Source organism: Agelaius phoeniceus, chromosome 13 (assembly GCF_051311805.1).
Source record: "Agelaius phoeniceus isolate bAgePho1 chromosome 13, bAgePho1.hap1, whole genome shotgun sequence".
Taxonomy (NCBI): domain Eukaryota; kingdom Metazoa; phylum Chordata; class Aves; order Passeriformes; family Icteridae; genus Agelaius; species Agelaius phoeniceus.
The window spans coordinates 2516615-2539007 of record NC_135277.1 but is presented as its reverse complement, the minus strand read 5'-3'; the positions used below and the strand labels follow the sequence as shown (position 1 = coordinate 2539007).

At 47.3% G+C, this 22393-nt stretch overlaps 1 protein-coding gene across 2 annotated transcripts in view; it reads right to left on the bottom strand.

The window, feature by feature from the left end:
- Positions 1-1782: 1782 nt before the first annotated feature.
- IGDCC4 (immunoglobulin superfamily DCC subclass member 4) overlaps positions 1783-22393 on the bottom strand; it is an 87894-nt gene continuing 67283 nt past the window's right edge. For both annotated transcript variants that reach the window (XM_077185434.1, XM_077185435.1), the window contains exons 12-20: positions 19048-19155; positions 18593-18776; positions 17843-17970; positions 17467-17637; positions 16828-16965; positions 16239-16344; positions 15083-15317; positions 8037-8201; positions 1783-6435 (exon numbers count right to left, since the gene is read on the bottom strand). In XM_077185434.1, coding sequence (XP_077041549.1) covers positions 5908-6435; positions 8037-8201; positions 15083-15317; positions 16239-16344; positions 16828-16965; positions 17467-17637; positions 17843-17970; positions 18593-18776; positions 19048-19155 — 1763 coding nt within the window. In that variant the 3' untranslated portion in view covers positions 1783-5907. The remainder of the gene's footprint in view (positions 6436-8036; positions 8202-15082; positions 15318-16238; positions 16345-16827; positions 16966-17466; positions 17638-17842; positions 17971-18592; positions 18777-19047; positions 19156-22393) is intronic.

Sequence of the window (22393 nt, the reverse complement as noted above, 5' to 3'; positions counted from 1 at the left end):
TCATCCACTACTCCAAACAATAGGACTTATACAAAAAACCATGAGATCTTTTAGGGAATAGGCAGGTTTGGGGCTTTTGGAACCACCTAAGAGCAGGAATTCAGAGCACTCACGTTTTTCTACGCTCTGTAAGCATGAGGGCTTAGAAAAGTTGCTTTGTACTGGAGGCAGGAATTTGCTTATCACACTGTGAGCAGAAATCGGAGCCTTTGGAAAAGCAGCAGGGCTGCAGGAGTGACGGTGTCCAGCCTAAACTGAGGCTCCAAACCCTTTCCTGCAGAGCAGGAGGGGTTTCCTCTGTCCCCCCTGCTGCTGAGGGGCACAGGATCTGTCTGTCCATCTGCCCTCCCTCTCCACAATGCCTTCTGAGGGCATCACTCACTCCCTGCACAGCAAATTTCCATCAGCTCCAATCGTGCTCCTGATTTACACCAATTAACTGCAAACTGAGGTCCCCAAGACACCATTAGTAGTTTCAGTGGATGAAGTGGGAGATTAACTTGTCTGAATTCACTCAATTTATTATTCTATGTGTAATTGTGGTTACCCTGCCTGCTAACAGTCTGGGAGCTTTTCCCTTATGTACGTACATGCAGGTTTTAGCATCTGCTTCATGGTCAGTGAGCAAAGAGGAGCGGGAGCCAAAATTGTGGCACCTACCTTGAGGCACTGAGCCCAGAGCCATGCCAGCAGTGGTGGGACCACCCCGGGACCTGCTTCTGGAAGGAGCAAAACCTGTTTTTTCTGTGTCTGTTGAGAATCTGTGAAGCAATCCTGGCCACCTCACTGCATCACACAGCCCATTGTCTTGGGCTGTGCCACGTTCCAGAGGGCTGAGCTGGGCCACACACTGCACTGGCAATTGTAACTCCCTGAATTACCTGAGACCAGGGGAAACCCAAGCCCACTGTAATGTATTTCCAGCTGCATCCTTACACAGGTGTGTCAGGATGACAAAGGTTGGGAAGAGAAAGAAACGAAACCTGACGCTTTGCTCTTCACTTCTCTCCTGTAACTGCTGTGTCTGTCCATCTCTGTCTTCTATTCCATCCCACCGTGGCTCCTCTCAGCAGCCTCCAATCAGCATCCTATGAACTGGAAGAGTGATTTGCAGTCACCCATCACCCCCTCCAAGGTCCTTCCTTGCTTGTTTGTGGGGTTACCTATCATTAGGAGAAAGACTCATCAGAGTTACACAGTCTGACAGAGTTCCCTTTAACCACTATCAGAGAACACTGTGCTAAGTGCAGATTTATTACCTCTGTAATGCAGATAAAATGAGATTTTATGGCTCTGTAGTCGTGGCAGCATAAAGTAATAATGGAAACTATGTACTGAAGTAGGGAATGCATCCCAGGAAGAAGGGAGATGCACGGGAGGTTAATAGTGTGTCCTTGGGGACTGGCAGGTATCCTCTCACCAATCCTGCTGGACACAAGCCACCAAGTGGTCAGCCCAGTGTGCCATCCAAGAGAAATCTCACCACTCATTGCTAGATCCCTCTGCTTATTTTTACCATTAAAAAATTCCCAGCAAGATAAAGCATGAAACTGGACAAATATTTTTTCCTATAGGAATCAGTTCAAAACTGAGGAAGGAGCAAGCATCCAGAAATGCCTAATGAATCCAAACTCTGCTCATGTCTGAAATTCCAGAAGAATCCCTAAGGAACCAGGTACCACTATCATCTCACAATACCAACCTTCATGGTGATGAGCATGAATCCTGCATTCTGCTCCCACCACTGCTTCTGCCAGGCTCACACAGCTGGAACAGACTTAATTGTGAGTAAAATCACACTCCTTTTAAAAAACATTTTATTAATAACCCATTAGTTAAGGAATATAAGGACAATGTCTTACACTTTAACACTAAAGAGTATTTGTGGAGTAAGAACAGTCTCTGAAGAAAGAAAGTTATAATAAAGTACAGTATGGAACCAAATACAGACACAACCTTCAAACAAGATCAAGTTCTGGTTACACATCTTTATGCACTGTGCAGAAAATGAAATTTAACTTGAAAATACAAGCAAGGGAATACAGTAACAGAAGTAGATGGTAGATTTCTGCTAGTTAAACACTTCCTTTCTAACAAAAGTATTGATTAGAAAAGACACAATGATTCCTTCAAAACACCTATTACTAATGAGATCAAAACCATATACAGTGTTCTAGTAAAATGGTTGTTTTCTTACACAGCAATATTTCATGGGCTGATTGTTATCTAGTAATGTAAAAAAATTCTCAAACTCTAAATTAGAAGTTATCTCTTTAGAACTATTTAAACCAGAACTTTGCTGCCTGTTAAGCAAGAAATCAAGTCAACAAAAAGCTGATAGAGGTTTTTATCTGAGTTGCATGTTTCACATAACAAGAAATGAAAAGAAATAAAAGGATGAGAATTGTGACTCTCACAGCAGCATGGGGAATATACAGTTGTGTAGCCAAACAGTAACATTAATACTAGAAAATTATGCCAGTGAGACAAACCTGACATTTTAACAATGTAAAACAATATACACCAGCAAAAAATTTGAACAGCAATAATCTTTAGTGTTACTGAAAGGAAGAAAATGGAGAAAGGAGCCTGGGGTACAGGAAGAGATATTAAGCATGATGGGTAATTAAAGGTATCAAGAGTTTGCGTGCCTGTGAGAAATCTGCACGAAAGCTACTTATTTCATGATAAAAAAATATATGCACTGGTTGTTTCAGCTTTACACATCAAATGTGTATTATGTGTCTTCTTCAATTCACTTCCAGCTGAGACTGAACGGTCCCTGCACATTCAGGGCAGGGGGGACCTGGGGCACAGCTGGGCTGGACAAGGACACCCAGCACTCTGTGTGGATGTGTGTTCATCCAGGTGCTGCTGGTCAGTGGTGACCTCTTGGCTCCAAGGAAACTGTCTGGATTTCTGCAACTCAGGTCTGGCCTACCAGCCCATGGCCACTACAGTTCTTGGACAGCCAAACACTGCCAGCTTCACACCCTGGTACAGTTTGGTGAAGTGTAATGAGATCAGAACAAGCCTCAGCATAAGGTGACAAAAGTGCTTTGGGGACACATAAACAAAATTGTTTGTGGTCTGCTGCATCTCCCCAAAGCCCTCTGTAACTATTGTGGGTGGTTTGGTGGTCGGCCCAAAGCGATCCAGGGGAATGGTGCCCCTGCTGTGTGGGTGCAGTGACAGGCAGGGACAGCTCTCAGGCAGCTCAGGGCTGTAGAATTGCTGAAGGCTGCACAGGCAAAGCAGGGGGTGCATGTACAAGAGAGCGCCCCCAAAACTGCCCCACACTCCTACATCAGCCTCCGTCCCCTTCCATCCCTCTGGGTGGAAAGTGGCAATGGCAGTGTGGCTTGTGCAGGGCCTGTTCTGTCACTGAGGAAGGGCAAGGGCTCTTCATGGAACTGGGACCTGAGGGCCACCTGCACAATGTCCCCTGCTCTCCGCAGCGAGCGCCCGGCCCTGCCCAGCCGAGGGTTTGTACCTCTGTGACTGCATCCGCTCCCAGAGACTGACAATTGCCCTTATTGCCTGCAATAACACTTCACTGCTTATCTGTAACCCTGCTAAGTCATGAGTTTCAAAGTCTTGTGGCAGTGGGTTCTGGAGGTTATTTACACACTTCCTCTGCCCAGTTACGTTTCCTTGCCTTTTCCTCGCTCCAATAGCACACACACAAACTCCTGCCTTGGCCTGCTCACTGGCACTGATCTCCAGTCTCTGTCCCACAGCATTCCAGAGTCATGGCTAGTCACAGCATGGAACAGCATTTATGAGACTCCTCAAGACACCAAGCTAGAGAAACAGAGCAATCACAATGACTGGAAATACAGCTGGTTACCAGAACAGTGTGTCATACTGGGAGGAGATGCTGCCATCTGGGGAGAAGTGGAAGCTCCAATATCCTTCCCATCAGAGTACAGGGAGGCTTGGAGGTTCTCATTTGCTGAAAAGCTGGAGGTAAAAGGGTTGCAGGGTGCTGGTGAAGTGAGGTTCTCCAGGCTGCAAGCAGTGGTACCTCCATCCAGTCATCACCAGGAAAAACAAAATCCAAAGTCTTTTACAGGATCTCAAGTTGGCACACAGTTTCCCCATATACCGTGGAGAAAATTTTAGTAAGAAAAGAGGAGGGTGGGCATCTTTTCCTTCACTTTTTAAACAAATGGTGAGATGTCTGAATCCTCCAGGAAGACAGAACATTCACCAAACACCCATGAACAGAATTACTGATCCTTGTTAACTCCGAGCAGCTGGTCCAATCTTGTAGCATTCGCAGTCAAACCCTTCAAGCCTGGAGCAGCACAGAGACCAGCTAAAAAAAGTAGAGAAAAGTCCACCCCCAGCAGGGCCAGGCTGAGAGACATGTGAGCAGTAAGCAAACAGCATCAGCAGGAAGAGTCACTGGATGATTTTCAAGCCAGACTGACTGGTATGAGACCAAAGATTTCATTTTAAAACTCTGGTGGTGCTCTGCTCTTCAAGAAAAACCCACCCAAAAGCACTTTGGCCAGGACTATCAGAAGTGACTGGAAAATTTCACTTGTTCATCCAAAGCTTTCAGCAAGTCCACTGCTTACAGAAGGCTGAGTGCTGCTCTCTGTAAATCAAAACCATCTGAGATGTCTCCACACAGGCACCCAAAAAAAGAGAAAAGAAATACATGTCCCCAGTATCACAAGTTACTTTTGCAATTGCTGGTTCTTCTTTCTATTTGCTAGTATAAGCTTGTTGAGGAAAGATGGATCGACATCCTGCCAGCTAAAGCAGACTCCTTTGGCAGCTGCTGCAAAACACAATCCTACAGAGAGACACAACCCAACTCTCTGGCTGTAGGGAAGGTGTCAAGAAACAAAGCGAGAGACATCAGATCTGCAGCACTACGTGTTAAAGAAGAGTCAACAACCAGTGCAAACATATTCTTTAGAAAAAGGCAGTATAAGAATAAGTTAAAACCTATCATGGACTATAACAAATGAGTAGATCTACTGCTTTTTTTTTCTCCAACAGACATGAGGTAGTTGTGTTGTTAGGGAGGAAAAAATAAAGAAAGAGAGAAGTAGTAAAAATGCTACTCTATACCACACACTATTCCACTTTATAAAATTAAATAATATAAAGATGTTCCAAGGAAATAAAAATACATGTTGTACATTAAAAGGACAGATGTGTACCTAAAATATTAGGTACAAGAACCTACATAAAACAAAGCCCAGGCTGGTGAAAAGACCCAGACGCTGCAGAAGGTTCTATATAGTACAAGTTGTTAGAGGCACTCGTAGAGTGTGTAATAAAAGGCCACTACATCAGCCTGCTAGTAGTAGTTACTGTGGTAGCACACACAGAGGGCCTGGTAATCCTTCTAACCACGGGAGGGCAGAAAAGGCTGGTGCTTACAGCTCACTGTCTTTGTTTCTGGGGCTTCAACCCGCTCCTGGGATTCCTATGCCAGAATTCATCCAACACTGCCACACAGTCAGTAGTGCCCGGGCACTGCCTGGGGAAGAGGCAGCTGAGAAGGATCCCTCGGTGCACTCTGCCACTTCCCAGCATTAAAGGACGTGCTGCCAGTCCCCTCGAGGGCTATGGTGAAGTGACAGCCCCAGCCTAGTGCAGAAGGCTCTGTTCCATCGTGGTTCCACTCAGACTTTGGCAGATGGCTCAGTCCTGCTCCCACCAACACGTAGTTCCTCATTGCCTTCAGCAGGAGGAAGATGGGCCCTCACCAACCCACCTGGCTTCCTGAAGGCCTCTGTAGAGCTGACAGGTCCAAGCCCTGCTCTGGTGAGATGCTGCACCTGCCCAGCTCCTGCTGGGCTCAGCCAGCCAAGGACAGGCAGCACCTCATAGGGACAGGCTCTCCTCGTGCTTCAACTCTGCTGTGATCAAAATCAGACCAGCTCATTCTTTGTGATTGTGGACATGTGCCATGTTCTCAGATGCTGAGGAAGGACTGGTTAAACCAGAGTTACTACAGAGCAGGGCCTCCTCAGGTGCCGGGGAAAGCAACTGACACTTGACTGGCTGCACATCACCCCTGCCTTCCTGGGTGGAATCTGAATCTCCACTCTCCTCCGAATCCAGACTTTCTCCATGCCTGTGGAAGCCATTGGTGAGCCCATGGATGCACACAGCCTCAGGTTTGTCAGTCTTTGTGTCGGTAGAGAGCAGCTCAGCCTGGGCCTGAGCCTCCAGATTGTCCATGCAGTCCACCAGCACTTGGCCAGTGTCCTGCTGGGAACTGGGATTAGCCAGCTCTGCTGAGGGGAGCTCCTCTGGCTCCTGGTCCTCGATTTCTGTCTCTTCACTCTCCAGGGTGTGCAGCTGGGAGTTGTAGTCTCTGTCAGAGGCTGAAAAATCAGAATGGACGATGACTTCTGCTTCTACTTGGTGGATGCTGGCTGGCAGGTGGCTTTTCTTTGCTTCATTCTGTTATCAAACAGGAGAGAAATTTAAAAAAAAAAAAAAAAAAAGGTAAAGTAAGTGAAATTCAGATAATTGAGGCTGTGGCTAAACCAAGCACTAGAATTTATTTATTTTTAATCCCGCTGAGTGCAATGGGATGTACATATGCCTCTATTAAGCATTATCTTGATATGTTTCTCAGGGCTTAGGTCTTAAGAAGCAACTCAAATCACCTCAGGATCATTATTTCTATTTTACGTTTGAGAAAGCAAGTCCCAAGGGAGAGAAGTGATTTGCTCAGAGTTTCTTGGCAGGCTGGAGCAACCATTTCTCCAAGCCTCTGTCAAAGACCACAATTTTCAAATCTCACCAGTCTGTTTCCATATTAAGGGCCAGATTGCCAGAGGCTGAGTGGGCAGCACTGTAGGAAACTGGCTTCTGAGATGGATAAAGGGGCTCCCTTTACTCTCCTCATTTAATTTTGGCTACATATCACAAAGTGTGTGGTTGTTAAAGCCCTGGTCACAGCCTACAAAAGTCTGTGTAAAGTCAAGCATTTTAAATTCAGAAAGAAAACAGTAAGTTCTGCTCTGCAGTGCTTAAGTGGAGTGCAGGCTACAGATCTCCACAAATCTGGCTGACAAGCAGGTCATTTTGTGAGATTATCACTCAATAATTTACCAGACAAATTATTGTAGAAGCTCACAAAGAGCTCTCTAGGCAATCAACGCTCAGATTCTGGGCTGAGTGTGATGTAGCAGCAAGAAGACAATTCAGAGCATGGAAGTGATATCCCACGTGTAATTTGCGCTTTCTGTTGAAGCCAACTTTGAGCATCATTTACATATTTTAACACTTTTCTCTTTTGTTGACAAACTCTGATGGGTAAGCTGTGCTGTAAATGCTGCCCTGTAATTGGGCTGTAAAACATTGTCTTAACTCTATCCACAATGTTAATTACATCCTGTGTATAATTGATTTTCACACCACTGCCTAGGAAGGAAACATAGGTAGGCTACTCAGAAGTATTTGCTGGGGAGGGGGAATGAACTTTTTCAAAGAATAACCAGAGAAATCTTCTGGTACAGAGTCAGTCTGAGCAGGTGTCAGCTTGCTTTGCTAAGACAGTCACGCAGATGTACACTCTCCCAAACACAGGAGTGCATATTTATTCCAGTGATGCAGTATCAGAAATAGGATTTCCTCCCAGACCACAAGTGCAGTGAAAATTGCTCTGCCCTATCTGGAGAAGGGAGTTTAAATCAACCCTTGATCTTTGTCTCCTTTTACAGCCAAAAATACAATCCCTCTGTCAGGCAAGCATGCTGTAGATCTTAATGACTGTGCGGAGCACTGCAGCTCCTAACTCACTCAGGCTGATTGCTGCACAGCCACAGCAAAGACTCCAAGCAGACTGCTGGTGCCTGGCACCAGGTCCTCAGGAACCAGAACTGCCACAACTTTGCTGACAACCACCTGGTTGTCAAGCTTCTGACCCCACCTGGCCATCACCAGACCAACAAGCCCACAGAAAGGGGCTGCAAAAAGGAGAAAGGGAGATGGAGAACATAAATGGAAAACCCACATGAGAACACACAAGTCAACAAAGCAGCAAAGATACCCACCATCACAGCATCATAAACCAGGGCTTGTAAGAGAAGCTTCTGCCCCGTGCTGGAGGGGAGCTTCAGTGACCCATTGACAGCAGAGAGAGGCTCTTTGGTGATGGTGTCCCCATATCTGGTGATGCTGTTTGTCCAGGCCTGGTTCGTTGATTTATTCCATGAAGACTGCAGGAGAAAAGTGGCAGGAGAAAAGATGCAGTTATCACAGACATGAATTCTTATCCTCATACATGTGAAATGAGAAGCAGCTTGAAAAAGGAAAGTCCAAGTTGTGAAAATACCATAAATGTGGAGGACACTTCTGATAGCATCAAAATAAAAATGCTCTGCAATGGACTCACATAGTCCCTGCCTTAGAACTGGCTTTACTGCTGTTACATGGGCTGATGCAGAGCTGATACAGGGATAAAAGATGCCAGATGGTTCACAACTGGTTGCATAAGGGGCTTTCCACTGATTCTCAAATGGTGAGGCCAGTGGGTAAATCATGGCACAGACATCATTTAGAGGTCCACTAAAAACAATTCCCTGCAAAGCTGCAACAGCCCAGAGCAGAACAAGCCTACTGAGAAACACCAGAGAGCCGGAAAGGGACAGGGAAATCTGGAGCTGAGTGCCCACAGTCTTTGCTTTGGCAGGAGCCATGCTCCACAGCACAGAGAAGGACCCTCACCCGTGGGCAGTGCCCTGTGTGCTCCAGTAGGAGCTGGACATTCTGCTAAACCGCTCGCTCTGCAGCACAGACAAGAGTCCCAAGCCAGGACTTGGGAAAACACTCTGCCATTCCTCATTGACACAGAGGCACAAAACTGGGGGCTTTAATTTTTTTTAATTTTTTTTTTTTTTACAACAGACCACCAAGCAATTCTTTGCTCAGCTTTAAATCCCCTGGGCAACCAGTGTTACCTTGTTTGTAGATCTAATTAAATTATATGGGCTGAATGCAATTTGTTCTGGGTTCTTTCAGCTTCCCCTTGCAATAAACTCTTGAATGCACACCTCTGTGTATGGGAAATGTGTATCTTTAAGAGCTGAAGTTATTTAACAGCTCAGACTATTAGTTCACAGGCAGAAAAGTATTTTCTTTCCAGGTTTTGATTTTATTGGGCTGTCCTGCATGTACCTGAGCTGAGCCTTGCTTGTACTCACATACATATACACGTAAACACACAACTCAGATTTAAGGACCACACAGGCCCAATCTCTGGCCTTGTTCCACAGATGCTACATTATTGTGTGGGTACAAGAGAGGCTGATGGAGAGGAGAAAATGCTGATCTGACAACAGCGACTTCACACATGCACACAGAATACTGGTGATGTGAGCATGATGGCTGTGCAGGGTGAAGATACCCTGTACATCCATTCAAACCCACTGACCCTCTATTGCTCACTGCCAGTAGAAGCCCAGGCTCCTGCTCTGCATATGTGCCTGCTCCTTAGGCCAAATCTATTCCAACAACCACCAACGTAGCGTGAGTCCAGCTGAGACAGCGAGGAGATTTCTGACATCAGCCTGACCTTGGGTGAGTCATTTGACCTCCTTGTGCCTCGGTCCATCTGGCTGAAAATTAGGTAGAAATACACCACCAGATGTTGTATGTGAGCCAGGCATTCCTAAGTCAGCTATTTAGCAAGAAGCAAATGCTACCTCGTGCTGCCAGGGCTGGCAGAAGGACATTTGTGTATGCGCTGAAGGGCGGCCAGAGCTGCTCCCAAACCCTCTGTCCACCCTCACTCAGGCACCCAAATGGCTCAACACCTTGTGGGAGGCAGAGCCATGTTACATCCCAGCACCACCCCCAGGTCACAGGAGCTTTGCTGCTGCCTCAGGAGCAAATTTTTAGCAAACAAATAGCAAAAGGCCTCATTGATATGCCAACACCCTGCAGAACAGTGATGTCCAAGATCTGAACTGTGGCTACCAAACATTTGCTAATTTAGATGTGGATGCTTGAGGCAGTGTTTTTTCTATTTCTCTCTCTGCAATCCTCAACAATATATTCTGAGCCAAAAGCCTTCCCTAATTGCTCTGTTTCTAAGTGGACAATCATTAAACTACGCTTTAATAGCGAGAAATCAACCAAGCGATCACAGAGAGCTCACAATAAGGAATATCTCCACATGCAAGTGCTCAAGGAGCGTGTTCAATTTGCTTCTGCTGCCATCTGAAAGGCTTTCTGCAGCTACATCCTGACTGATGGCTTCTGTGCCTCTTCCAAGGAACATACGTTACTGAGCAAATAGTGCCTGGAAATTTCAGCACTGAACCTACACAAATCTGCACACATGCACCAAATGTGTGTCCTGTTAGAGATGCCTGCATGCATATTTGCCATCAGAGAGATCTGAGCATCATACGCAGACACACACACAGAGCAAGCTCGAAAACCTTCTTGCAGGCATCTTGTGAATACCAAAAAACGTGGAAAGAAACAGGCAGCTCTACTGCAATCCCCCATGGACCATCTGTTAGCGGAAATGTCAATCTGCCATGTTTACATAGGTTTTGATGACTCTGGGAACAGCCTGTTCAGCTCTGGCTGAAATTGGCTGCAATGAAGAACAAACTTGTTTTGTACCAGTTTGCAACTTTCAACAAACAGAAAAAACCATCAGCCACACAACATGGCCTGTGTCCCACATGTTGTTCGAGCACATTATGTTTGAGAGGGGGAAAAAACCAGCAAAAGACAAATCCCTCTTGGGCCTTAGCCTCTAAGATTGGGCAGCAGCAATTAACTCTAGGACTGTTTTCATCACAGACCTGAAGAAATGTTGTGTGCCTGAAAGCTTCACTGCTTTTTTAAGCAGCATTTTTTGGTGTAATAAATTACACTATTTCTTTTTACTCAAGGGGAGTTAGTGGGTGGCTTAAGGAAGGAAATATTGTCTTGGTTTTTACAACACAGTAATGAAGGCAAGGAGCAAGGAGTGTCAGTCTAATACTAATATAAAGAGGGAAGAATCTCTTTGTCAGTTCACTGCAAACACTAGAATGAAAACTAATAAAAACATCTTCCAATAAAAGACATTTCCATTACAGCTAAATCCTTATCAAAGCAAACAAGCCTTTTCATTTTAGCCTTTTTATAGAAACTCCAACTGGTAAAAATGTGCCTAGATCGTGTTACCTTCTCAGTGACAAGTCATGATTTCATGCAAATATATGAGCTGAGAATGAACACATAGCAAAAGTTCAACTTGAAACCTTCCCTGTTTTTTTAGGATGGTTATTTAAAGTAGCTTGAAGCCCCGTGCAAAACAAAGCTGGGGATGTTTCAATGTGCCCAGCTTTTGAGAGTAGTGTAGCAGAGAGAAAGGGCTCACTGCTGAACAGCAGTGGGTGGGAGTGGGAAAGCTCCGTGTCACGCGAACACAGCGACATCCCTGCCTGCATCTGGGATGCAACACACACAGCCCTCTGCCAGCAGATAAAGGAGTCTCTGCTCGCTGTCACCAGGAGCACAGCTCTCGTCTGAAGCTTCTCAGAAAACATTGGGACTTCTTTTCCACGCAGAAAAATTTCAACATGAAAATGACAAACAACCCGGGTAGATCCAAGTTCCCTGATGTGTTACAGCTTCTGCTCTCCCAGTCATGGGGATGCTTCGTGGGAAACACAGTCCTGTGGGAAGGAGGCCCACAGGGAAGGAGAAGGGCTGCAAGCAAGGAAGGCTCCAGCTCACAAGAACGACAACAGCATACATTTCCAAACCAAAATGCTTGGGTTTGGCTTCATTCAATGAAAAGCTGAAGTCTTCCATGGAAAGCAGATGCTTTTTAACATTCTCCCCCACCCTTTAAATTGCTTGGCCCACAAGCAGCAGTGACAGAGATGTCTGGAGCAGAGCCATTTTATCATCCTCAGTCCATCTGTCAGAGGAGACAGGGCTGCATCACCACAGCCCGTGCACGACTGTGTCATTTATAACGGGGCTGCTGAGGGCATCAGTCTGGGGGGTGCTTGCAAGGGGACGAGAGTAAGGGAGGAAAATCACTTGTCAGTGTATTTGGAAATCCTTGTCTGTGACCCCTGGAAACACATAAAGGAAGGAAAATGAACCACTGAATGGCCAATTGTATTAATGGAGCTGTGAGCATCCAGAGGGGTCCCGTGCCGACACCTTGACTGCAGTAGCACCCTGCTGTCCTGCAGGCAGGGACAGGGGGTCCAGGAGGTTCCTTTGGGACTGTCCCACCTTCCACTTGCACCATCCTGCACCTCCAGCACTATGTGTAACAGCTCAAGAAGAATCACAGTCCTACATTTGAAGGAACTGATGATCTTGACCTGAAAATGACCAAGGGGACATCTCACCACCCTTACTCACATTTTTTTTTCAGGAATCAGTTCCATTCTCAGAGTTTTTTAAGACTTCCTGCCCTCAGTCTGTTCTCCAGTCCCCACACCTGTAAAATGACATTCACTCACTTCTGACTCCATATGGCATGGGGACAGTCCCTTCTTTGTGTCTATCTAACATGGAGCATCCAATCTCCTCTGGAACCTCAGGCTGCCAAAGAATAAAAACAATAAAGAATAATCCATGGAATGGTAAGTAATGACTCAGCATTGGAACAGCCTGCAAGCCCAGAGCAGCCAATGCAAGTGCCAGCCAGCAAACACAAACCAGGTTTCAGGAGCACAACCTGAGGACAGAGGGACAAACAGACAACTGGAGGTCACAGCTACACAAATCTGCCCTGCAGTGCCAGCAGCCTCAGCCCAAGGGTCTGCCCCAGCCAACATCCCCAGCTCTGTGGTGACATGATATGCTGCTAAACAAAAGGGATTCTTGAGGCATTTCTCACTCCCTCTCTTCAGTGAATAGAACTGCAAGTCATAGTATCCAACCTAGAACACCCTGGGGAGCTTCCCCTTGCCAGGCTGGACAGGAATTTCCTTCCACAATGATTTTCTCTTTCCTGTGGCTCTCTTGCATTCCTTGCCATCGATTTTCACAGCCCCAACTTCACACAGCATGAGAGAAGAAAAGAGAAGGCAACAAAGGCAGCTGGTCACTGCAGGGTGCAAAGCTCCCACAACACTCTGTTCCAGGCAGGGTCCCTGGGGCTTTCCAGCTTTAATGGATGCTGGGGGAAGCTATTTGCAGCACACAGGACACCCACATCCACTCCACAGCCTCGACTAGAGGCATTTTGTGTACAAGCAGCGAGATGCACACACTCACAACTGCTCCTGACTTGGTCTATATCCACTGTGGGCACCAGGCATGTGTGCACCACTCTAGCCATGTACCTGAGACCTGGCCAACTCCCTGACTGCCCAGCCAGGTAACATCTCATCACCATCCATGGGGCCTCTTGGCCACTGCAGCATGATGGTGTTTCTTGGCCATATTCTTTTCACACTCGATTATACATGTTGGAGTACAGAAAGGAAGCAGCGGTGGCACTTCCAGCAGGAATGGGGCAGTGCAGGGAGCAGGGTCTCCTGCGTGGGAGCACATCTCCCTCCAGTGCCCGCTCCCAGCAACAACAGCCTGTTGCTCCCGGCCACCACTCGATCTCCTTCACCTGCCGGGTCACCCTCCTGGTCGGCACGGGTGACAACGCTGCTCTCCGGGTGGCTGATTCCCAGTGACCCTTGCTTCCCTAGCCACATCCATTAAAAAAAAACCAACCAAACCCCTCAGTGAATTTATCTCTCAGTGGCCATTCCCCATCTAATTATGGAAACTCTACAGCCAGAACAGTCCACCTCCCCCAAAGCTCTGGTCTGTGACTGTAACTGCTGCTGGGCACTGCCCACTGTGAGGGCCCCAAATTCTCAGGCTGAGCCTCATGTGGCCAGGCCTTGGCACTGCCCTCTCCAGCCCCACTCTGCATGTATTCAGATCTTGGTGTAAGCCCTTGCAGGCAGGATTGCTGCTCTGGAACAGAGATCTAGATATACTACCCCCAGAAAGGCCTCACAAAGAAGGAACTTCCCCCAGCCTGACCTGTTCTCAGGGGTAAGTCCCCACCACTGAAAACATTTGTTCCTTATTTAACTGAAAGAGTTGTAGGAAATTCCTCACACTCTTTGGCTTGGGTCCACACAGGCAGCCACATTCCACCAAAATCCATGGATGTGGCTTGGCTGCAAACAAACAGCCTCTGCTCCAGCTGAGCACTGATCTGCCACAGCACGCAGGGATGGCCACAGGCACAGCTTCAGCCCGTGGGGCAGTGAGGCCAGCAGAGACTTTGTGCTTCCCAAAGATCCCACCTGCACTGCTCCTAGCACACAGACAGGGCTCGTGGTCAGCCAGGCACCTGAACTCACCTTCCCTCCAGTGACACACGAGTGCATCGTTGATGCAAACGTGAAATCCCAAGTGCTCACAATGCATTTGTTTTACTGAACCTCCTAATTACTTTACATGCTCTCCCAGGGCTACAAAGAGAGACATAAACAGATTAACTAAATTAGGCCAATTAAAGGTTCCCTAATGGAATGAAATGTTTCAGGCAAGCTTGGAAGAGGAAATGGGCAGGAAAAGAAAGACAATGCAGTGTCAGGCAAACCAAGCAGGGCAGGAAAAGACTACTTCAAAAAATAAGGTTCACAAAAACCCCACAATTTCACCTCTTGTTTATCTTCAAGAGTGTTCCAGTGAACACACTATTTATGGAGACAGCTTCTTTTAGTCCAAGCAAAAGAGAATCCTGGAAGGCCACGTGTCTGCTCTAGACATCACACTTCCTCCCACCATCCACATGCCACAGCAACACGAATACCACAGCTTTCTGCAGCACCAAGTTTGGCAGCAGCTTCTCAGATTGAGGGGTCAATTTCCCGGGAGATGAAAAGGGGTGGTAGATGCACAGGGATCCCAAATAATAGCCAACAGCCAAGGCTGAGCTAGTCAGGTTTTACAGAGAGGGGAAATGTGTGACTGTCCAACACCAGCCTGCAGCCAAGACTTCTGGCACTGCAGAGTCAGGACAGGATCCCACCTGGGCTTCCCAGCAGCCACACACCAAACAAAGGCTCTTGCCAAAGGTGGGAGCCCAGTCACCATGTGCATGGGTCCTTACCTTCCTCTTCCCATGGAAGATGTCCTCAGGGAGGCTTGTGTGGATGAGGCTGTGCACTTCTGCCAGCTCAGTGATGTCCCCCAGGGGCACGGGCGCATCCTCAGGGAGTGGGGACATGAGGGACTCGAGCTCATGTGAGTCCAAGGTGGCACTGGGAGAGGCCAACCCTTGCCTGCTCCGGTGGTAGTATGTGTGGTTGCCAGCAGCCTGGGAATCCAGGCCTGGCAGGGCCTCCCTGAGGGGAAACAAGCAAGAGCTGACATCCCAGCTGGTCCATGTGCAAGTGACGAGGCCCAAGCCATGCCCTGCCACTCCTGGGGATATCCTTTATCTTCACATCCCACCGTAACACCTTTCACTGCAGATATATCTCTGCACCACCTTGATTAATGCCAAATCTCAGACTAATCCCACTGTGGGATGCAAAGCTGTCCCCAAGCACACCCCAAGGGCAGGAGACACTACGAGTCCCAGCACAAGCAGGTGCTCACCTACCCTGGTCCATGGGGAGCTGTGTCACTCCTGTCACCACTGCTTTACAGGTTAGAGATGCAACAGGACAGGAAAGTTTAGTGGCCACATTAGGATGAGACTTCAGCAGCTGTTTGTTCCTGGCCCTGAGATCTGCTGTGAGCTCAAAGAGCCAAAGCTTCTGAACAACTGAGCTGTTTTCTGCTCATGGTCTTTCCAAATGCTTGTGGCTGGATCCAGACCCCTGGGATAGCAGAGGGCTTTGGGCTGTATCCAATCCTCCTTAAACCAGCCTGTCACTCACTGTGAAGTCTTTCATCATTTTCCCAGACGGAAGTTAACAAAACATTTCCAAACATCCTTAGAGCTGTCCAACCTCAGAAGCAAAATACTACCCACATTAACAGACACAGGTAATAAACTGGTTCTTCCATTTTCTTGGGGATTTTTCTTTCTCTGAAAAAAAAACCCTACTAGTCTAAGAATGTAAATTGAAGAGAAACTACTGAAAAAAAATAAATCAGTGAAAAGATGATACTAAATATACTCTTTATCCATCCTCAGATCCAAGCTGTGCATTAACTGTCCCCTACACACATCCCAAGCAGCCCAGCTGAACAGGGGATGCAGCTCACACTGGTTTTGTCTCCTTCCAAGCAGCCTCCTTCACCTGAGGTGCACCCACCTGTGCTTGCTGTTGCGGAAGCTGGCACACATGCAGAAGAGAATGCAGAGCAGCCCCAGGCACACCCCCACGATGATCCCTGTCACAGAGTGGATATCCAGGACATCTAGGAGGGGAAGGAATGACAGCCACATCATTTTAACTGCTAGCAGGAAGAGGGTACAAAGTGGCTCATGTTCAGAGAAGCACCTGCTGAACTAAACCAAACAGGTTTAAAAGGTCCTTCTAACCCAACTGTTCTGTGGTTCTGATTCTATACACATAAAACAATAAAATTCCTTGGCAGTGACAATTTAGATCAACCTGAAGCAAACTGGCACCTATGCATATTCATTAATGTCACGCCACAGCAAGATGCAGGTTGTCCTTCCAGGATGGGGAAGAGATGAAGTTTGGCTGTGGGATGGGTTCTGGAGCTGCACATCTGAGGATCTGCTGTGATGCCCTGCACTGCCCTGCAGAGAATCCTATCTCACATCCTCCACAGCAACACCAGGCAACTGCTTGGTAAACAGAAATGTCACTGCTGACAAATCAGTCTCGAGCCATGCAATTCCCTTCCTGCCCTGAGGTAAGGAGGAATTCATACCAGACAGCTTCTCCCGGAGGGTGTGCACATCCTTCACGTTGGAATAGGGACCAGATCCCACCACTGTCTTTGCGCCCATCTTGAAGAAGTATCTGGTATCACTTTCCAGGCCATGCACTTCAGTGCTGAAGATGTTTCCTGACCAAAAGCAAATCAAAAGAGATTTAAAATGTTCTGCTTCAAGACTATTCAGAGGCTACAGAAAAGCAGCTGTGAAATTGCTGGACCCTCAGAAGTGAGGGATTTTGTGACATTTTTGTGCATTTCATACAGCTCTTCAGTAATAATGAATTTCCTGCTTACAGATCCAAAAACACTACTCGTGATGCTGCTGGCACACGTTTTTCTAGGAATTGCTGGCTGCCAGGCTGCATCTGTAGGTTATTTCCTGGATGATAATGGCTACTCATTCCCAGACACGTATGATTTCATGTCTCTCAGCAGTCATGTCCCTGGAGTCTCTGCTATGACCAGGTACAGCATATGCTTCAAGAAAACTGCCAGGATGAGCTCTTGAATATTTGTCTGTATGCAAAGCGAGGCAGAAATCAGGGCAGCAGAACTGAGCAACCAGGACTCCAGAGAAAGGAAAGGAGGCAGGAGGACTGAGGGGTATTACAGTACCTGGAGGGGGCTCACCTTCTCGTGTCAGCAAGGTCCACATGTCATCTGGCTGTGTGTTGTTGGCATTGTACAGGATGAGATACTCCACAATGATGCCATTGGGCTCCACAGGTGGGCACCAGTGCACCTGGACAGCGTAGGGGTTGAGAGGGTGCAGCCGCAGGTCAGACGGAGGAGTGGAGGGCCCTGGCAGAGACAAATAAAGAGCCAGCCTGAGCAGCAGGAAGAGGAGCAAAGCATTCATCCCCACAGAGCTTCCCAGCATGGACTCAAGGTTGTCAGAGCTTCGAGGGGTCTGAGATCACATCTCTCAGGGGCACACTGGGGGGGATCTGACAGAGACTCAAGGAAAGCCAGGAGAAATGAGGATTTGGTTGCCATGAACACTCACGGTCGGGCAGGGTGAAGCGCTCCACCACGCTGCCGAAGGGCCCATCGATGCCAACGCCGTTGGACTGCACAGCAAACTCATACCTGGTGTAGGGCTTCAGCCCACTGATGAGAATGTCTTCATCTGAGCTGGAGAGAGAGGACACAGCACAAGGCTGTGAACACCTGAGGGTTCTCCCATGTCACCTTGACACCCCACCAGGAACACTCTAAGAGATTATCCTAACTCTGACAGTATTTGATTTTCCATCTCTTGCAGCCATTTGAATGCAAGAACACTCAGCTCCCAGGGACAGAGCAAAACAGTTCCCAGTCTCCAGGACCATTTCTGATGTACTTGCAGGGTAAAGTGGAAAACAGCCTGGTTAGAGGCTAAAAATGGGCACAAGTATTCAGATGTAAGATACATCCCCAAATTATTAAAACTGCTTAAACTCTAGCAGTTTATAGACCAAACTTGTGAGGACCATCTCACAAATCACGAATGCATAATTGCACCCGGCCATGTTGTTAATGAGTGTGTAAGGTCCAACCACAGCAAAAAAGATGCAGAGACCCGTAAATGATTCCTTGGTATTCAAGTCCCACTGCCACATCTCAGCAGTCCTGAACATTATCTGTGACCATGGCAGATATTCCCAGCATATGGAACACCTAGGATTTTGCTAAGTTCTGTAAATTCCATGCAACTTCCTCCTGCCCCGTGTTCATTCCTGAGATGAGCAACCCGTGGCAGATGAACCCTCTTTACCTGGTGTAGTATGTCACAAGAGAGGCGTTTTTCAGGCCCCAGGGGCTGAAGCGCACGGTGTAGTTGACAATTTTGACTGTTGTGAAGTCAGGTTTCTTCCAGCGGAGCCAGATGGAAGTTGAGCTGTTGGACTCCGCATAGACTTGGACTGGAGGCAGTGGAGGCCCCTTCTGCACAGGGGGATCTATGGTGCAGCACAAAGAGAGATGTGGAGGTGTACAATAATGCCACTCACACCCCGTGGAAGAACAACCCTAATGAGAAGGGGGACATTTTGCTCCTTTCATTCCTTCCCAATTCCTTGAATGTGTTTTGCAATGACTGTCAAAGGAGGTTCCCTTTTGTTATGACCTTCCCTATTTTGGTATAATCCTTTTTGAAGTTCATCCTCTGTAATCCCTCCACCCCTCCTCTGCCAAGCAGAAGAGACACAACAACTGAAGGGCATTTCTCACCTACTGCTGTCGCAGGTGCCTTTTCTGTTTTGCCCTTCCAGACCGCTGCGTACCCATCTTCGTGCTTATTGAATGCCACCAGCTTCACCTCGTACAGTTTCCCAGGAGCTGGAAAAATCAATCAGGGTTTGCCTTAGGTTATTTTTGTCACCAACCCTCCCTAGTCAGACACATTTTCTTTGATCTTGCCAGCTTTTCTCACCATCCAAGAAAGTAGCTTGGACATAATAAATACATTTTTGTTACCTTATACCTAAGTAAATATCACCTGATATCTAAATTACAGCAGGGAGTCCTCCTTCCACTTACAGGCTTCCCACACACAAACACTGTCTCACAGTTGGTGTATGTTATCAGCACAGCTGCTCTTTGGTCCTCCCCTCACTTTTGACAGAAATTATCAGCAGGAAATGGACTTGCCCCAGCCCTCAAGGGTTGACCAGTGTCCTGGCCTCTAGCAATCTACTCAGGATCTCTAGATCTTTCTCTTACAAACTGCTAAAGAAACTTACACATGCTGACTCCTCTCTCTACCATGGAAGTGACTGCACTGCACTGTTTATTCCTGAGGAGTGAGGACATTCTCTCCTACCCCAAAATGCACCTCCTGTTTCTGAAGTCCTTTCTGATTTATTCACTGCTGTGAGGGTGTTCCTTCCAGCAAGTCCTCAAACGCCCTGTTAAGTCACTGGCAGCCTTTGTTGTATGTTGTCTGTTTTGCCTTCAGAGTAGAGCTTCCCAATTTGCAATTAGAAAAGCAACAGTGCACAGAAAACCCACACCAAAAACCTGAGGGTCCTCATTGCATGCTCTTCCCATCAGAGAGCCTTGCACTGTGGGGAATCTCAAACTGAGCTGCAGGACAGGGATTTCTGTCTCCAAGCAGTGCTGCCCTGGTCCAAAAAACACTTCTCTCTTTCTTCCAGCCTTTCATCAGCTTCTTCATTTTTAATGGAGATGTTTAATCAAAGAAACAACTTGGGAGATAAAAAGTTCTCAAAGAAGACATTCCCTGCAGCAGCCAGCCCCTTCAGGAGCTCAGCCAGAGCAGTCCACACTGCCTTTTGTTGCCTTGGCTGCAGCACATTGATGAAGTTTGTTAATTTGGGACATGCCTCTTCATTCCCTGACCTCACAGATCACTGCTCTCTTTGCCAGACAATGTAAGCAGAATGAAACCTTTCTTATTGATGCCAATTTTATTATTACTGCCCTGATTACACTCCCAAAGGCTGATGGTACCAATTACCAAAGGCTTTCTCTGCTCCACAACACACGCTCACGCTCAGAATATAAAAACAGTTCAGCCACATTTTTCTCCCCCAAAGAATCCCAAAAGCAAACAGAGTTTTGTCTGCCTCCAAGACAGCCTCATCTGCATTTCCACACTCTCCAGCCACAGAAAAATGTTTCAAACCCACACAAGGGGGATAAGGCCAAAGAGCACTCAACCTCCAAAGGGCTGGGACCACAGGCTCAGTGGAACAAAGAACACCCAGCCCATCTCTTGCCAGCACCACACTCCCCTTCTGGCTGAGCCTTGGGCTGGGTTTCAGTGGGACACGAGCACATCATGGATGGTGCAATCCAAAACGATGAGGAAAAGCTCACAGATGTGAGGCAGCTGTGGGCAGCTCCTGTTGGAGAATGGAGTGAAGGAAATACAAGTCCTCTGTCTCCATCCCTGGGCAGGATCAATACAGCAGCTGCTTACACGTGACGCCAGGGGAGCTCGACTGCAAGATCAAGCACCTTACATCCTGAAAATAGGGGTATTTTGGATTTCTCAGTCAGAGGATTGGCTTCAATTTTTATATACAGGCCCAGATGTTCAAGCTCTTAGAACAGGCAGACATAAAACTCTATCAAGCTGTCAAGAAGCTGGTAGGCAGCATGAAAACAGATGTATTTCACTGCATTCCATCATACATTAAATATAAGCAGAATAATCTAGTCCAGATCATTTTAAATCACTAATCTGGATGGCTGCATAATATATCCAATATGCTAAATATGTTGCTTCACTCAGCGTTTCAAGGTGTTCATATTGGCCAGGTGCCAGAAGCCATACTTTCCTTTAAGTGGGAAAACACCCTTATTTCCAGAGAGCTGCTTCCAAAGGAATTCAATCTTCCTTCATGGGAATGTGGAAGACAGGATCAGATCCCTGCCATTTATTTTTCACATAAATTATGGCCCTGGTAGCTGCACCTCAATACAGGGAGTAAGTGCTAGAACATCGATGGAAGTCACTAAGAATTTCTCAGGGAAAACCCCTCCTGGTGATTCAGGAAAGCTTCCTTCTGATTTTGTGGACTGATGAAATTGCTGGATTTCCTGTGTGCCCTTGACCAGCTGCCCATCTCTCTCACAGGACTCCAGCATGCACCTCTCAGACAAGACACATGGTACCATTAGTGATACCATTCTAAAGAGACATGGTTTGCTCCAGGGATCAGCACAAGATGGGACAAGTCTTCTATTTCAAGCCACACTTCAAAGCAAGGCAAGGGACAGAGCGCTGGCTTCAGTGACACTATGGAGCTGTGGAGCCAAGGGACATGTAGTGACCACTCTGGACCTTGTCTGCACTGACATGGAACACACCACATCTGAGCTCAGCCTGGTATCTACATCTGAGCTCAGCCTGGTATCCACATCTGAGCTCAGCCTGGGATGCCCAGTGCCCAAGCTGGGATTTCCTAACACCACCTCAAACACCAGAACAGGCTTCCTAGAGAGATGGTGGGTGCCCCAAGCCTGTCAGTGTCTAAAAGACATTTGGACAGAATTTGTTTTCATTTTTGATCAACACTGAGGTACCCAGGCAGTTGGACTCAATGGCTCTGGAAGAAAATCCCAAGAGACAGTGTTGGGTATTTGCTTTTATAGAGGGATCTAAGCAGAGGGTTCCAGTGCTGTGCTTTCCAGGCAGACATCCCTGATCTGGGAAATCCTCCCAGCTAATTCCCCATCAGCCCAGATCACATTAGGGCTGCCAGCCCTTCCTGAGACCGCTCTGCCTACAAGCTGCAGCCCTTAATGGTACAGGGCAGTTCTGCACCATAAAACGAAACCCTGCTAAATCCCAATCACTCCTCCTTGTTTCATGTGCAGAGCCCCTCCCTTCCTCAGCACAGCCAGATTCCTGACCCTGCCTTTACTCTGTGTGCAGGAGCACAACATTCAACAGCCCAAGGGGAGCAGAAGGAACGTCCTGGGCTGGGAGGAACCCGAGCCTGCGCTCCTGACACAGCGATAGCCGATACACAGCCGCCAAATCATACGGAAACCATCAGGGCTTGACGGATGCCCAAATTCAAGGAAGTAATTACAGAAGAACAAG